This window comes from Sus scrofa, chromosome 1 (genome assembly GCF_000003025.6).
Source record: "Sus scrofa isolate TJ Tabasco breed Duroc chromosome 1, Sscrofa11.1, whole genome shotgun sequence".
NCBI lineage: Eukaryota > Metazoa > Chordata > Mammalia > Artiodactyla > Suidae > Sus > Sus scrofa.
Window position 1 is genome coordinate 26,240,232 of NC_010443.5, and position 18,554 is coordinate 26,258,785.

An 18,554-nucleotide genomic window follows, 5' to 3' on the forward strand; every position below is an offset into this window, starting at 1 on the left:
CCCGTCGTGGCGCAGTGGTTAACGAATCCGACTAGGAACCATGAGGTTGCGGGTTCGGTCCCTGCCCTTGCTCAGCGGGTTAACGATCCGGCGTTGCCGTGAGCTGTGGTGTAGGTTGCAGATGCGGCTCGGATCCCGCGTTGCTGTGGCTCTGGCGTAGGCCGGTGGCTACAGCTCCGATTCGACCCCTAGCCTGGGAACCTCCATATGCCGCGGGAGCGGCCCAAGAAATAGCAACAACAACAACAACAAAAAAAAAAGACAAAAGACAAAAAAAAAATAAAAGCAGGACAGACCCACACAGTCTACAGAATCTGGAGGAGGCAGAAGAAAGCTTGATTTGAATATGGATCATCTTAGCAGCCGTGAGAACTTTCTCAAAGAATGGGGATCGCAGGGCCAGAACTAGGGTGAGGGAGTGAGGCATTGGCCTTGGGAACAAAATTTAAGGGAGAACTAGAAACTCGGTCATCAAGATATATTTTAAGACCACATTTTAAAAACTCCAAATTCATGCAAAAATTCCATGATGAGCAAAATATCAAAATTGTAAAGGAAGGTAGGATCTGGCATGTTTATGCACAACCTGGTCTCATTCACTTCCCCCTGGTCCCAGCCCTGGGGAAGTGAGCCTCTTGGGAATCTGGTAGGGACAATGGAAGAGTTTTAAGAGAGCAGGCAGCTCAGCCATGATGTCCAAAGTGGTAGAGGCTGAAGGTCTGTGGGTCTTGGCATGGGCTGAAAAGCACCATCCTTGCGGATGGACAAAGAACCAGGTCAGAGCATCCAAACTCAAGGCTCCAAAATTTGGAGTTTCACATCCACTGGGGAAAACAGCAGGCAGGGCATTCCGCCAGATGCCAGCAGAGGGACTGACCATTTCCAACAAAGACTCAGAAGCAGAACCCTGCTGGAGTCCATTAGAAAGGGAAGCACATTCCCTGGAAATATGCCAGCAGGTCAAGAACAATCCAGAAGAGCCAAAGAGTGCAAACAGCCATGGTACTGAACCGGCCATAGAAGTGGCAGAAGCCCTTTTCCTTTTAACACATAGGGTTAGATAAAATAAAAGCTCTCAACATTTTAGAGAGAAAACATCAGACAGATTTAGCTCCTATCATAACCAAGCCAACACAAAGACAGTGGGTCATGGAAGAGGAAGTTCAATGCAAGAAACTAAATATTACTGAAGTTATGAGACACAGAGGTACTCCAGGTGGGTCTCACGAAAGAAAGCTGGTGATGGCCTCACGAAACACAGACATCAGCTCTGGATATTCATAACAAAACCCACAGCAGCCCTGAAAATTCCATAAACCATCGGGTTATCTGAGTTATCCCACCTGATTCCCAAACCATAGGGAAAAAGCAAGAGGTATAGGGGTGAGAAGGTAACGCAGAAAGATGTCAGGGAAGAGGAAATATTTAACACTATTTACTACTAATAGTTCTTAATCAGTGGCTTCCAGGTTTTATTGATTACTTGGTTGAAAAACCAGCAGCAAATAATGATGGAGTCAGTAACTACCTATTCCCCTGACTTGGTCAGAGATATTCTACAGAGTCTGTCATTCAAAGGAAACATCCTAAGCTGCCTTTTGCTAGTTAAACAAGGAGGCCATAGAGATGGGAACCCCAACCTGGGAGAGCCTGAGCTATGGCTGGATTCTTTCTTGAGTGTGAGCATACTGCAAAGGCCCACCAATTCACAGGTTTTATCAACCCTTGAAAACATGCAAGATCTGAAAGAAGAGGGGGAAGATGGAGTTCCTGCTGTGGTGCAGTGGGTTAATGATCTGGCTTGTCTCTGTGGAGGCACTGGTTCAATCCCTGGCCTGGCACAGTGGGTTAAGGATCCAGTGCTGCTGCAGCTGTGGCACAGCTTGCAGCTCTGGCTTGGCTTTGATCCCTGGCCCAGGTACTTCCATATGCTGCAGTAATGTCGCAGGTGTGGGTAAAAAAAAATAAAAAAGGTGAAAAAAGAGCAAAGGCAGTGAGGTCCAGGCTCCTTATGGAGGAAGATAAGGAAATTTCACCCCCAAGATCAAAAGCAAAACATTTTTTTCCAGGAAGGCGGAAGGATTTTCACATATTTATCACCTGACAAACTCAGGAAGTATTCTACCAGATGGGTTCCCTGGACCTTTCTCCATTCCCGACATTGAATCTCACTGGACACTCTACCTGAACCCCTATCCTGGTTGCTAAGGCTGCTCATGCTCACTGTATCAACAATAAGAATAGGCATTTGCTCAGTGAACAAGCCTGGGAAGAAATAAGCAATGCCTCTCTCCATCCTTAATTCCATCTGAAATGTTTTCTGGTGGGTTTCTCCCCTACAGTTCCCTATGCATGACCAAATCCCATCACTAGAGTCACTAAAATCATTCATGTGGACTTCTGTTTGCATAAGAAGTCCTCAGAGCAATCAATGGCAAAAGAAAAAAAGGCTTCAATTTTCTTTTTCTTTTTTCCTTTCTTTAAAAAAAAACTCAATGAATTTTATTACATTTATAGTTGTACAACAATCATCACAACCAAATTTTATAGCATTTCCATCCCACAACCCCCTCCCATCCCCCCATCCCCCAACCTGTCTCCTTTGGAAACCATAAGTTTTTCAAAGTCTGTGAGTCAGTATCTGTTCTACAAAGAAGCTCATTGTGTCCTTTTTTTAGATTCCACATGTAAGTTATAGCATATGACATTGGTATCTCACTGTGTTACTAACTTCACTTAGCATGATAATTTCTAGTCCATCCATGTTACTGCAAATGCCATTCTTTCTTTCTTTTTAATGGCTGAGTAATATTCCATTGTGTATATGTACCACATTCTTTATCCACTCCTCTGTGGTTGGACATTTAGGTTGTTTCCATGTCTTGCTATTGTAAATAGTGCTGAAATGAACACTGGAGTACATGTATCTTTTCGAGTCATGGTTTTTCTCTGGATAGATGCCCAGGAGTGGGATTACTGTATCAAATGGTAATTCTATTTTTAGTTTTCTGAGGATTCTCCATACTTTTTTCCAAAGTGGTTGCACCAATTTACATTTCACAGTGTCACAGGGTTCCCTTTTCTCCACACCCTCTCCAGCATTTATTGTTTGTAGACTTTTTGATGTCAGCCATTCTGGCTGGTGTAAAGTGGTACCTCATAGTAGCTTTGATTTGCATTCCTCTAATAATGAGTAATGTTGAACATCTTTTCATGTGTTTTTTGGCCATCGGTATGTCTTCTTGGGAGAAGTGTCTATTTAGATATTCTGCCTATTTTCTGATGGGGTTGTTTGTTTTTTGGGTATTGAGCACAGGAGGTATTTATAAATTTTAGAGATTAATCCCTTGTCAGTCGCTTCATTTGCAAATATTTTCTCCCATTCTGTGGGTCATCTTTTTGTTTTGTAATTTTCGTTAGGTTTGAGCTATCATTACTAATGCACACAATTGACCAGAATAGTATTAATAATTATTAACCAGAATGTTAATATATTTAACTTGAAAAGCAATCAATGGAAAAGAAAAACAGCACAGCAAAAGTATTTGAGATTGATTTAGTCCAGGTAGCCCTTTCCAAAACCTGAAACAACAAAAAAATCTGCAAATAATCACTTCTAGGTGATTATGCAACAGACATGGAAACTGAATCTGAATACAAAATCAGGAGAATGCCAAGAAATAATTTATGAATCTGCCTTCTTATATATTAAATACAATTCAAGAAAAGAATCATTAAAATGGAAGTACAACTGAAGAAAAGTAATTAATATGCCCAAATTCTTTCTTAAAAGTAGACAAATATTTACAATGCTTAAATTAAAAAAAATTTTTTTGATTTATTGTGCTCAAATATTAAGATGCCATGTTAAATATAATGACTAGACAGAGTAAGTGTCCTGTGGGTTTAAAAATGCCTGGAAGATGAATAAGAAGATTAAAGAAAACTGATTCACAACAGAGGGGAGGGAAAGTCCATTAGGGTGTATCTTCTCATTATATCACCTCCCCGACACCAAAGTGAAACAGCCAATAAGACTATTATTGATTCAATAGCTCATTTTTCTTCAAATTATGGCATATTCCTATACCCTAAAAGAGGCATTAAAAGGCTCCCAGCTATTGTAGATCACAGTCAAACTGAAACCTTCAGTTTTTTGGGTTTTTTTTTTTTGCTTTTTTAGGGCCGCACCCTCAGCATATGGAGGTTCCCAGGCTAGGGGGTCTAATCAGAGCTACAGCTGCTGGCCTATGTCACAGCTCACAGCAACACTGGATCCTTAACACACTGAACGAGGCCAGAGATTGAACCCACAACCTCATGGTTCCTAGTCCAATTCATTTCCACTGCACCACGACGGGAACTCCTGAAACCTTCTGATTTGCATAAAATTCTACAATAAAGTTAACGCTTGCTACTTCTTAACTGTTTTCCAGCTACTTGTCTTCATTCTCCTCTCTCGAAATATAAAACTTTTGAATGCAAGGTTCACATCTGCTAAGTCTTATTCATAGAGTTCAGTTCTCTGTACAAGAACGCTTGATATACCCCACTGCACATCTGGAATAGAATAAGGCACATTCCTCTGTATACAGGATGACATCATCAGCTCTATATCATTCAGACAAACACTCTGAATTATATTTCTAGTGATGGTGAAGATATGTAAAAACACTGATATAAAACATTCATCCACAGTTTCTCACCCAGCATCCTTCCCGCCAATTTTGTGGCTACCTTCTACAGTTGTGCAAAGTAGCCAGCTAGCTCTGGGACAAATCTCAATATCATGGACAAAAATAAAGCTCGGTGGTTAAACAGGGGCTCAAACATGGTCCTTCGGCCCATTAACACTGTATTTTCTGCAACTCATCTGGCCACACATGCACCAAGAGCTGGGAAATGCCAGTTGTCTTTTCATGAACATTCCCAATTTTTGTACCAGGAGCCTCTTCTGGCATCAGTATCACCTTCTCACCCCTCACAGTGAAGGCAGACCTTTTATCACAGACCACAAACCACAGAAAATCTCACACAGCTTCAACAGCACTTTGGATTGAGAAACAACTTTCAGAACAGTGTCATCAAATATTTTTGCTCCTATAGCCACTAAGAAAAAAGGAAAATTCCATTTTTCACACATCTTAAGTTGACATTTAAATTCTCACCCATAATTTGAATTGCAAAGGCTGTAATATGGGAATTAGCAAAATTTTAATGAAAACATATCACTCATTTAAATGCATCTAATGAAATCCAAATACCACACCATTTTTAAAACTGCCTTCATCAAAAAATACACAAACTCTGCTTTAACAGTAAATAGAAGCTGCATTGTTCTCTTGTCTCCTCGAACTTGTATTTCCATTTTAGTACCCCCCCTGAATTTTCTCTCATTATAACATATTTTAATACTTGATTTTATTAATCTCCCTATTTCTTTGTAAAAAAAAGTGAATAAAGTGATTTTTGTTTAAATTTCCTGTGGCCGTAGGCTTACAAATGTTCCATCTTCTTCTGGTTTGCGCAATCATTAATAATGCATACAACTCATCCAAACAACACTAATAATTACTTAATATTAAGAATGTTAATATAGTTAACACAGCAAGTATAATTTTATTAGAACTGTATTTCTAAAGAAATGGACAGGGCTTGTTTCTTTTTCTCCTCAATTAGTTCATACACTATGGACGAATATTCTCTAGTGCTCTAATAAGGTGGGGGTGGGGTTTAACATACTTTTTTTTCACGTTTAAAGATGTAAGCAATAAGAAACCTTGTTTACATAAGTAAGAAATGAATGAAGGAGATTTATCATCAAAAAAATCTTTTTGTCTATTATCCCATAACTAGATTCGGTTCTCCTCCAATTTTGCTGAAAGCCAAGAAGTAAAAACTAACTTGCAAAAAGATGTGTGCCCTGGTCATTATATCCATCCCCTTTATCAGTACAGACACTGATATTTCCATAGTCCTTTACTGGTGGGAAGAGTTTTGCAACCCAGGACAACACGCCTTAATTAAAGTCAGGATGGGATGGGAGACAGCTGTCCTTAGACAAGAGGGAGGGGGTGACTGTAAGAAGTGAAATGAGAAAGAAAACGTGGCAAAATCAGTTCCAAAGCAAGTAATTTTAAGACAGGGGACCTACAGAAGTTGGCGACTAGGAAATCATCTCCCTTAAACCATCTCTGTTTTGGTGCCACTTGGAGAGTTTTCACATTCCTTTGTGTGCAATAATATCAAGCTGGAACACCCCTCTTCTGGGCAAGAATGTTGCTGCCAGATAGTCTATCCACCTAGAAGCTTAATACCTACAAAAATACACTTGGTTTGATTAACAGCTGAATTCTCTTCTAATACATCAAGCCTGGAGCTGACACTACAGGAGAAGTAATACATTTTTAAAAAAGACAGAAACATAATTCTTGTTCAATCTACTTGAAACGAGAGAAAATACCTAATAAATCATAGTATCTTGACAATATAGAAACTATACTCAACAAAAGACTAAGTTTTTAACAATCTCAAAAAAAATCTGGAAACAATCCAAATACCTAATAATAAGAAAACTCCTAAGTAGGCGTTCCGGTCGTGGCACACCGGAAATGAATCTGACTAGGAACCATGAGGGTGCGGGTTCAATCCCTGGCCTTGCTCAGTGGGTTAAGGATCTGGCGTTGCTGTAAGCTGTGGTGTAGTTCGCAGACTCGGCTCAGATCTGGCGTTGCTGTGGCTCTGGCGTAGGCTGGCAGCAACAGCTCCAATTAGACCCCTAGCCTGGGAATCTTCATATGCTACAGGTGCAGCCCTAAAAAGACAAAAGAAAAAAAAAAAAGAAAACTTCTAAATAATTTATGTTACAGCTGCCATACAAGGGAAGCATATGCAATATTTTAATTTGAAAACCATTTATTCTCATTAAAAAATGTTCTTCATATGGTACTGACCAAAAAACCAAGCAGGAAACACACTTGTTAATAAAACGTCATATCAACTTGTAAAAATATGTATGGCGGGAATCTTTTAAGCTATTTTCAAAGGTCATCCTTAAGGTGGTGTAATCATGGACAACTTTCTTATTGGTTCCAAATCTTCCACAAAAGGCATGCATTTCTCTCATGATGGTGGAGGCGGGGAGGGGAAAGGGTGAGCTGAGGAAATGGGGAAATGGGATTCATTCTCTCAGGGCTGCTGCCAGTGGCTACAGAGTTCGAGAGAAGGTGTCCAACCAAGAGGCCAGAGAGAGCATAAATCCACTCGGTATGGTGTAGGGCTGCCTCCCTCCAGAGGGGGCGCCATTTCCTAACCCACAGTGGCAGATACTGCTCACTGTCCACATGGTCACTTAGGTTTTGGTCCTTTCTCTTTTTGAACAATTTTGTCCTTTCATCCCTAACTTCCACAGCAGGTTCCTTTGGATTACTGACTTCACCCACTTCAGGATAGGGAGAAATCAGTGTTTTCAGGTTCTCATTATTGCTAACCGCATGAAATATCCCAGTTCACGGGTGTGAAAAAGCCATCAGTCAGCAAATAAGAGGCAATAACCCACTGAGGTTATCTGAGCCTTCAGGAAAACACAGTGGGCAATTTTTGCTTCCACTATATTACACAACTCCAGTCTCCTTACCTTAGTAAGTGTGGAGGGATCTTGACAATGGTATCCACACCATCCAGGGTTTCTGCAAAAGGAAAATTACAAAGTTAAAAATAAATATGTGAAGACCGAGAATCTAAATTATACATAAATTTCATTGGTGGTTCCTTTTTTTTAATTACTGTAATTATAAACGAGTCGACTCAATTATTTACATGCAAGTCATCCATACTTAAAAATCCTCCTTTGGCTCGTCCACAAGACCTCCTCTCAATCTTCAACTCCTTTCCCCTCTGAGGAGGTCAGGAGGGTGGCACCGAAGAAAAGTTTGGTTCTCCTGGCAACCAGCCCCCATCCTTAGCTGCGGTCCAAAAACAACTTCATTAACATAACAAATGATGCTTCCTTGCTCTCTTCCCTTTGGAAATTCCAAGGCTTTTAGGAGCTCTGAGCCAGAAACTGGGACCAGGACTAAATATACATTTGTTATTATAAATCACGACATCACACACTTCAACTTGTCTCTAGTTTTTCAGTTCAAACTCCTGATTCCTCTCTTCACTGTTTATAGAGTCAAGAAGCCCTGCTAATCTGAACTCGTTGTATTGGGGAAGGAGAAATGTCCCTCCCCACCCTGCTAAGAGATCAGAGGAACAGTGGACACTAAATGTACCCCTGAGACTCAGGAGTGAAAAAGGCCAAAATATGATAGGATCTGGGCCTGCTGTGGTCCACGGGGCAAAACAGAGGGGGTAAGCAAGGCAGTCAGCAAAATAGAAAGATGCATCAGAAGAGTCGGTGGTGCAGTGGCCACACGGCCAAGGGAAGAAGTAGGACTTGATGTCAGTTCTTAAAATGACACAGGATAATGAGAAAACGGACCCTGAGAAGCAGGTGCTGGAGCAGCTCCAGGGCCACGTGGGTCAGTCCGGCCCAGCAGGGGGCAGGGCAGAGCCAGTGTCCCGACAACTTGATGCTGCTTCCCAAGAGGGCTTGACACTGAACAACCAAACCACTGTAGTTTTCCTCATCAGGCAGAAAAGTTTACATTCAACTCAGGACGTGCAACAGTGCCCAACTCTACAAGTGCTGACAGGGAGCTAGAAGAAAGGGAACAGGGAAAGGCAGTCACAGAGCAGCCACAAGGAGCCCATCCCATCCCTGGGATACAAATGTGGGCATCACACTCTCAGAAACCGCACTGGGGCTGCGGGTCTGAATGTGTTCTACTCCAGTCGGGCTGGGAGTCGGAAAAGAGGGCTTGGGCTAACTCTTGGGAAATGCAAACTTTTAGGCTGAGGAGGAGCTGGAGCTGCAAAGGAGACAGAGCAGCTCAAGAGGCAGGATCAAATCAGGCAGGGTGTGGGCATGAAGCCAAGGTCATGCGGGCTCCCAGGAGGTTCAGTGTCACCAAGAGGACTGGTAAGAGGGATGTGAGGAGGTCTGTTAGACTGAGGTCTTGGTACATTATTCTTCACTGAGAGGTGGAGGAGAAAGATGAGAGTGAGTTGAAGGGTGAGCAGAAAGTGAGGATATGTTGGAGTTCCTGTCGTGGCTCAGTGGTTAACGAGTCTGACTAGGAAACATGAGGTTGTGGGTTTGATCCCAGGTCCCACTCAGTAGGTTAAGGATCTGGCATTGCCGTGAGCTGTGGTGTAGGTTGCAGATGCAGCTCAGATCCTGAGTTGCTGTGGCTCTGGCGTAGGCCGGTGGCTACAGCTCCAATTAGACCCCTAGCCTGGGAACCTCCATATGCCATGGGTGTAGCCCTAGAAAAGGCAAAAAAATAAAGTGAGAATGTGGACACAATCACTACATTCGTTTTTTGTTTGTTTGTTTTGTGGTCCCACTATTAGGTTTTTTTTAAATTTTATTGAAGTATAGCTGATTTACAAGGTTGTGATAATTTCTGCTGTACAACAAAGTGACCCAGTCATACACATACACATATCCTTTCTCCCTCAGAATCTTCTCCTACATAGAATGTAAATTGGTGCAACCACTGTAGAAAACAGTATGGAGAATCCTCAGAAAACTAAAAATAGAATTACCATTTCATCCAGCAATCCCACTCCTGGGCATCTATCCAGAGAAAAATAGTGACTCAAAAAGATACATGTACCCAATGTTCATGGCACCACTATATACAATAGCCAAGACATGGAAACAACCTAAATGTCTACCCAGAGAAGAGTGGATAAAGAAGATGTGGTACATATACATGATGGAATATCACTCAGCCATTAAAAGGAAAGAAACAACTGCATTTGCAGCACCATGGATGGACCTAGGAATTATCATGCTAAGTGAAGTCAGTCAGACAATGAGACACCGACATCAGATGCTATCACTTACATGTGGAATCTAAAAAAAGGACACAATGAGCTTCTTTGTAGAACAGATACTGACTCACAGACTTTGAAAAATTTATGGTTTCCAAAGGAGACAGGTTGGGGGGCGGCGGGATGCACTGAGGATTTGGGATAGAAATGCTGTAAAATTTGGTTGTGATGATTGTTGTACACCTATAAATGTAATAAAATTCACTGAGTAATTAAAAAAAAAAAAAGAATCTTTTCCCACATAGATTATCACAGAATACTGGGTAGAGTTCTCAATGCAATCACTACATTCACTTTTTTTTTTTTTTTGGTCTTTTTTTAGGGCTGCACCCAAGGCGTATAGAGGATCCCAGGCTAGGGGTCTAATCGGAGCTACAGCAGTCAGCCTATGCCACAGCCACGGCAATGCAGGATCCGAACCGTGTCTGTGACCTACACCTCAACTCACGGTAATGCTAGATCCCTGACCCACTGAGGGAGGCCAGAGATCGAACCTGTGTCCTCGTGGATACTAGTCGGATTCATTTCCACTGAACCATGACAGGAACTCCCTACATTCACTCTTGAAGAAGTTTGGCTGTGAAGGTAACAGACACTGTGGTGGGAATGGAAAGTGGGTAGGACTAGAGGTGGTGGTTGGACAGATCCTCCTTTTTCCCTTACTTAGCATTCCAGCCTCTAATTTTCTTTCTCATCACCTCCATTTCCCACGTCCATTCTACAGGAGCTTCTGATATATGCAAAACACTTGAAGTTTCTAAAAGGGTCCAGTTCTAACGTTCTGCCATTCAATTTCATCCTGCTGTTCCCACATCCGAAGCCTCCAGTCCTGCCAGTCCTTAAAGGAGAAGACTATTCTTTCAGGCTTTCCACAAACTGGCACAGTCCCTTGTTCTTTTCTATTCCTTAGACTATTTCCTCACTGACAAGAGAGTAAACTAGATAGCTCAAAAGAGAGGAAGAGGCCACATATATCCCTTGCCAATTATTTATTTTTTTTGCTTTTTAGGGTCATTCCCACGGCATGTGGAGGTTCCCAGGCAAGGGAGCAAATAGGAGCTGTAGCTGCCGGCCTACACCACAGCCACAGCAACGCAGGATCAGAGCCACATCTGCGACCTACACCACAGCTGACAGCGATGCCAGATCTTTAACCCATCAAGTGAAGCCAGCAATCGAACCCATGTCCTCATGGTTTCTAGTCGGATTCGTTTCCACTGCGCCACAATGGGAACTCCTCCCCTGCCAGTTATTAAGCAGCCATTAAGAAAACTGACTTTCAGAGCCATATTAATAACAAAGTAGAAGAACATGCTAAAGTTAAAAGCCAAGTCACAATCCAGGATAACCCTTTGCAGAAGGGAAATCCTCCGAAATGTAATTAGGGCTTTCTCTGGGTGGTGAGATTACAGTGGATTTTAATTTTTTTCTTTATAGCGTTTGAATACTTTTCAATATCGTAAAATGAGCACATCTAACTTTCATAACGGGAGCAAAAGAGGAGTATCACGTAAAACCCAAGTAAGTCATTAGCATGTTGATTTATTTATGTGTTGGACACAGGCCTCTCATAATGTAAGTACGGAAGCCACAAACGAACATAAGGGACAGTCCCTATACTGAAAAAGCCCATGTCTACACTGTCAACATTTGCTGTTCCTGTTGACCAGCATCCTAATGCCTTCTGGAGCAGCACCCTAATGTTGTTTTGAGGAAATTCCTTGACTCTGGGACTTCAGTGAGCCTTGTAGCCTTGGCCTTAACCAGTTACCCCATTCCACTCCTTAGCTAGAGGACTGGTTCAGGGGTACACACTCAACCCATCAGGACAGAGAGAGAAGGAGTGACACCAAGGACTGGGTGGGAGTGATTGGAAGAGGCCCGTGCTCTTGAGATGATCACATGATGGGCCAGGTGAGAAATAACCTCTTTCCGCTGTAATGGCCTAAATGAGGGGATGCTCCCTCTCTCTCCCGAGACGGTTTTAGTGGGAGATGACTCCTGTCTCCTGGGAGGGCCTAGATGTCTTTCTCTTATAATTGTCCAAGTGGGCGATGACCTCTCTCTTCTGAGATGGACCAAGAGTGGAAATGACCCCTCTCGCCCATGACGGTCTTTGTGGGAGATGATCCCTCTCTCCTGCGAGGGGCTAAGTGTGCTGACTCACACCGAGCATGTTCATCAGCCCAAAAGAGCTGAGCAAGGTTTGTGAAATAGTATGTAATTCCTGAGCCAAACTTCACCCACACCTAGCCTTCCAAGGGATATGTAGTTAGCAGAGTGAATAAATTCTGTTTTGCTTAGGTCTGGTTGAATTCATTATTTATTTATTTATTTATTTATTGGTCTCCTGAATCCACTATATTTCCCAAGTATCCCTACCCCACCCTTAGAAGAGTAGCTGTGCACACAACCAACCATCATCTCTGGCAGCAGGTGCCCCGAGCCCAGGGGATTCAATTGTGGAGCTCAGGCAGCGCGTCTTATATGAGCTGGACCTTGGGAGTCTGGAAGGGAAGTTCTGGCAGAAGGACTAGCAGAGCCCAGGCAGAGATGCCTGCAGCCCACAGTATGTTCAAGAAAGTACAAGGCTCACTGAGACCATGAACCCTTGCTGTGAGGGTGATGAGAAAGAAGGCTGGGGAGTTCCTGCTGGAGCCCAATGGGATCGGCAGTATCTCCGGATTGCTGGGACATAGGTTCGATCCCTGGACAGGTGTAGTGGGTTAAGGATCCGACATTGCCACAGCAGCGTAGGTTGCAACTGCAGCTCAGCCCTGATCCCTGGCCCCAGGGACTCCACATGCCATGGGGCAGCCAGAAAATAAAAGGGAAGAAAGAAGGTTGAGGCTAGATTCTGAAGAGCATTCTAAGGAATTAACACTTTATTTAAAAAAAAAAAAAAAGTATGGGATTGAAGAGTGAAGAGTATTTTGTGGTTTAAATAAAAAAAAAAAAAATTGATGGAACAGTGGGAAATGAACTGGAGTGCTCAAGAAAACAGGAAACCAAACCTCTGTGCCTTTGTTTCTGCGGCATCCTCCCTCTAATATGCCCTGCTAAGAAACTAATTACAGGAGGAAGCATTTTAGTCATCTCCTATCCCCACTGCTTAGTACGGGGAAGGGCTTCATAAATCTTTGCTCTTCTCGAAGAAGAGAAGAACCCCACAGCTTACCCATTCCTCAAGCCAAATTTACTTCCAAAGCCCCAGCAGCTCACACCAATTGCACGCCCCCTCCCACCCTGTACCACACACACATCCCCGACTACACATTCAGCCCCTCTTTGATCTGTTTTCAGGGTTTACTCCTTCCAACCTGCACAGTGAACACCCTGCATTGTTATTTAACCATTTCCCCGCACTGCCGGCACCTCTTGCTAACTAGAGAACAGCCACTCTAGGAATCACATCTATTCTTCCAGTCAGGCTGGACTCCAGGCTCCACTCAGATCATCTACCTGCCTCAGCTCCAGGCTTCCCGGTAGCTTTAAGGACCTAAACTAGGCAACACTGCCCTTTAACTTAACAAGATGCTGAGTGTCAAAATCCAAGTATTAAAAATACTAGATTGAGCTCTTCCTCCCTGTTATCTAAATCTGTTTAACTTACAGCAAAATAATAACGTGTACAAGAAATGGCATGTTTAGAGCATGGTTGCGCCCTGCTTTATTATGTTACCCAGCCATCTGTGACCCTTCATTAGAGGCATTTGGGAATCTAGCTCCAGGATCACTCTGCTGAATGACAATAGCAATGCAAAAATAGTACTGTGGCTTTAAGAGCCTTGCTGCTCACTTCTGCATCTGATCCATTTTTTTTCCCTCTAACAGTAAACAAACAGCCAAGTTCTGATTCTGCCTACAAGATAAACTTCCTAGACAACATTCTAGAAAATCTTGTGATAGGCAGATGTTAAAAAAAAAAAAAAAATGATGTGGCTATGATTGTACACACACATTCTAACATATGTGGACTCAGACCTTCTAAATATTAACCGAGTCACCTAAAACACCATCAGAATTCTCCATTTAGTGAAACAACTGCTAACAGCCCTTCTCTACCTCTTTTTAGGCTGTCATGACAAGCACTAATAGCTTTTTGGTTGCGAGGGAAAGGGATTCAATTTTTTGTTTTAATTGAGTGGCAACTGAGGAATCACAGGCAGGCTTGGGCAAGGCCAGGGGCCCACAGAGCTGCCCCGGGTTTCTTCTTGGCCTTTGCTTTTTCTTTTTTCTTTTTCTAAAGCATCACTATCACCCAAAGTATGCTCCCCATCTCTCCGCATCCACATCCTGACAATTTCAATTGCCCACATTCTTGCCTAATTGGAATGTCTTTCAATTTTCTCCCAGGTTGAGTTCTGCAACCTGAATCTGATAGGAAACACATTTGCTACCTGGAACTTATTTCAATGCTTGCATAGTTCACAAATCTAAAATCCCACCTGTCTGAAAGGTAGACCATACTAGAATAGCAGAGGTAACACGATCCCACTTGTATGTTATTTTTCATGTACGATAATTATGAAAGCTAATACTTAACAAGCTGGCCTCTATCAGGAAAACCAAATTAAACAAGCCATTCCTTCCTGGTTACACTCGCCAAGGTTTTGAGATCAGGGTTGACGGTTTAACTTCCCTCTTGCCCACAGGCGCTTCGTAGTCAGGCCACTGGATTCCCACCGGCTTGTGGTCCTAACTCGGAGACGGGTGTCCACCGTCCACCGTGCTGCGGATCTGAAGAAAGGGGCCGCGGGAAGGGAAGGACAGCGGTTCCCCGCTACGGTTTGAGAGAAGATAAAGAGAGCGAAGGGGAGGCGGATGGATGTCAACCGCCGAACCCAAATTCGCACATCACACATCAATTCACCGAGGCAACTCTCGCAATTGCATTGGTCACAGATGCTCAGCGAAAGCCCCCACGCAGAGTGGCCATTGCAGCCCCTGCCCTCGCGGCCCTCCGGCGGCAGCGGCGGCGGCGAGCAGGACCCACCGGCAGGTGCTCTACGCCCGCGCCCCGCTCGGTGCGCTTACCCAGGGCCCAGGTGCAGCTCTCTTTGATGGCTTTGTACTTGCTCCCGGACGCTTCCTTCTGCAGCTTCCTCAGGATCTCTTCCATCTTGACCTTCGCCGGGAGCCGGCCGCCAACAGCGAGGGGACGCTGGGGGACGTCGCCGCCACCGCAGCCCGGCCCTGGGTGCCTAGGCAGCCGCTGCACTCGCCCGGCTCCCACCGCGCACGGCGGCTGATGAATCACGCCCGCTCCATGCGGCGGCCACGTCAGGCCCGCGCCCCGCCCGCCGCCCCTCCCGCCGGGTCAGGTGCGCCCCGCGCGCGGCTACGGCGACGCCGGATGGGGATTGGAGGCCGCGGCTGGGCCCAGGTCTCCGAGGCGGCCCCTGGGGCACCGAGGCTCGCGGAAAGGTGGAGGCGGATGTGCTGGGCTGGCTAGCCGGCCGGGCGTTGACCAGGCTCGGCCCGAGAGAGCGTCGGGTGGCGGCGGGCAGCGGGCGGGGAGGGGCCTAGTCGCTGTCCCCCTCTCCCTGCCACGCCCCCTCCCTGCTCCGGGGCGGGCGGAGTTGGCGCGATCTGGCCCAGGCTCGAGGAGCCCTCATCACCGGTTGACGAAGCGCTCGCAGCATCCCGCTGTCCAGGCGCCCACTAGTCAGTGAACAGCCCTTCTAGGCCAGACTGGGTACCCGGCTTGGTGCCGGGCTCGGGCCCTACCTGTGAATAGACTGCTATTCTGCCCGACCACGTATTTCACACGTCTCCTGGGTGTGTTGCGGAGGGTGCTGGTGTAGGGTTAACTCCCCATCATATACACGAGGAAACCAAGCCCGGAGAGGTTGTTACTTCCCAGATCAAAAAGACGGACACTCTTGAATCCAAAACCTTACTCCCCTCCCTTTTCCTTCCCAATTGATCTGAATCGTTTTCCATCGGAAAACAAATAACAGGGGGCGCGCAGGGGCCCACGCAGCCGAGGTGGCAGAGGGTGGACAGAGCTTCAGCAGTGAACAGCCCTCAGGCTGTGGGCGGCCGGATGGGGAAGGCAGGGTGAGGCAGGGCCTCAAATCTTGGAAGAACACTTGTGTTTCAGTAAGTCCCCGATGGGGACCCTAGGATGGTTGTTGGAGAAAAGGGAGGGGCAAGCAGGAGTCTTGTTCGGAGTCTCATTTTTTTCCCCTGTTGTGAAAGCCTTGATTGGGCGCTATGAACGATTTTAAGCATTTTCGTTTTTTCTTTAGAACTGTAACTGTAGTGGTAGTGAGGCGGATACAATGCAGAGGAGTAAGCTGGCAGCTGGGAGAAGAGTAAGAAGATTCTGCAGTGATCTAGAAATGAGTTAAACCAATGGTAGGTGGATAGGAATAAAGGAAAATATAGCAAGAGCTATTTAAGGAGCCGAAGTAGTAGCATTTACTGACTGGGGTGGTAGCAAATGGGATGACTTCCAGTTTTCTTGTTTGGGAAAATGGGAGGATGGTAGCCCCATCCTCCAAGTGAAAGAAGAGAGGAAGAGAAAAGTTTGGAAGCCAGGGAGTGTATGAGTTCAGTTTTGAACATGTTCAGATTGAAATGGCAATGAGCTACCCATAGGGCGTTTTACTTAAGGGCAGACACTTAGGACAGGGCTCTAATAGAAATAAAGATTTGGGAGTTCCCTTCATGGCTCAGTGGTTGACTTTTCCAACTAGGAACCCTGAGGTTGCATGTTCGATCCCTGGCCTTGCTCAGTAGGTTGAGGATCCGGCGTTGCCTTGGGCTGTGGTGTAGGCTGGAGGCTACAGCTCCACTTGGACCCCTAGCCTGGGAACCTCCATAGGCCTTGGGTTGGGCCCTAGAAAAGGCAAAAAGACAAAAAGCCAAAAAAAAAAAAAAAAGAAAGAAAAAAGAAAAAGGAAGATTTGAAGCCATCAAGTGTTGAAAGTTGTTGATGCCTAGGATTTGGCAAAGGTGGGCGGGAGACAGCGGATAAAATGGGAAGAACAGGATGCCAGGGAGGAAGCTGGGAGGAGGGCCTCCTACCTTCAAATGATGGGCAGAGGAGCAAGTGCCCACAGAGGAGGCTGAGAAGCAGCCTTCAGGAACCTGTTGTGCGGAAGGGTAGCCAGGAAAGAGTGTCACAGGACGGTGTCCAAAAGATGGTATTGAGGAGGCAAAGCTTGTAAAGTCCTAGCCCCCAGGGACCAAGCTGCTCACTATCCATACACCACATAAAGCCATCATTTGAAGAAAGGTTTCTAGTGCTTAAAAAAAAAAGTTCAGATTACATATGTGTTAGAGTTAAATTTAAGAATTGATCCATAAAAGGTTTAGAAGAAAACGTAAATGAATATACTTCTCTTAATGCATTAGGTTATTTCTAAAGCAGAAGTGGACAAAAAGGAAAGGTAAACAGATTTGACTGTTTCAGTATGTAGAAGCTTTATGTCAAAATTTCCATGTGAAAAATAAAAAGCAAAGGACACACTGAGGAGTGGATAGAAGAGAAAAAAGAGTAACTCATCTTTTAATTTTACATGTATTTATTTTTTTTAATTTTTAAGATTATTTGTCATATGTATAATTAAAAACAAATTAACTTAAGCTATACAGTAGAAAAAGTATAACATTTCAGAGATATAGTGATTTGATAGCATTGTTAAAAAAAAGCTTTTACAAAGCATTAAAAAGCTTTTGCACCCTTTTAAAGCAAAAGGCTACAATATGAAGTCAGTTCACAGAGCAATAAATACAAATGATTATAACCATGAAAACTGTTCAAGCAAACGAGCACAAACTTTTAAATAAAAGGTGCTTTTCTTATAAATTAAATTGGCTAAGAGATTTTAAATACTATTGCCTGGTATTAATAAGGAGCTGGTCAATTGGATCCTCTCGTGTTGTCGGTGCTGGTGGGAGGGTAACTGGTACCCATTCCTAGAAGATTCTGGATGTGTGTACAGCATAGTTATGGCTCCAACCCAGCAATCCCACTTCTAGGAGTTTGTCTTAAGTAGGTGATTATGGAAGAGGATAAAGATTTCTTTATACAAGGATTTCAATGTGTCATTCAATAATTTATTTTTTTTTGTCTTTTAGGGGCCACACCTGCAGCACATGGAGGTTCCCAGAGTAGGGGGCCAATAAGAGCTGCAGCTGCCAGCCTATACCACAGCCACAGCAACACCAGATCTGAGCTCTGTCTGTGACCTACATCAGAGCTCACAGCAACGCTGGATCCTTAACCCACTGAATGAGGCCAAGGATGGAACCTGCATCATCATGGATACTAATCAGGTTCATTACGGCTGAGCCATGGCAGGAACTCCTCGTTCAATTATTTTTTTAAAAATTGGAAACTATCTAAATGTCCAACAACTGAGTAAGGGATGAATAATTCATGATATATATATATCCATAAAGCAGCACACTACATAGCCCTTAAGCTTAACGTGGGAGGGAGTTCTCTCCTGGTGCAGCAGGGTAAGGATCTGGCATTGTCACTTCATCTACTTAGGTTGCTGCTGTGGCACAATTTCAATCCCTGGCCAGGGAACTTCCACATGTGGAAGAGGAGTCCTGAATGACATGAAAAGTACTTTCTCCTAAACAGTTAC

At 44.2% G+C, this 18,554-nt stretch overlaps 1 protein-coding gene across 2 annotated transcripts in view; it reads right to left on the bottom strand.

Annotated features, from left to right (window-relative positions):
* The window catches only part of ARFGEF3 (ARFGEF family member 3), a 187,535-nt gene extending 170,895 nt beyond the window's left edge, over positions 1 to 16,640 (bottom strand). Inside the window, exons 1-2 of one of the 2 annotated variants that reach the window (XM_021087441.1) lie at positions 14,983 to 16,640; positions 7,637 to 7,688 (exon numbers count right to left, since the gene is read on the bottom strand). In XM_021087441.1, the coding sequence (XP_020943100.1) occupies positions 7,637 to 7,688; positions 14,983 to 15,067 (137 nt within the window). In that variant the 5' untranslated portion in view covers positions 15,068 to 16,640. The remainder of the gene's footprint in view (positions 1 to 7,636; positions 7,689 to 14,982) is intronic. The other variant, XM_021087436.1, reaches the window with a different exon arrangement.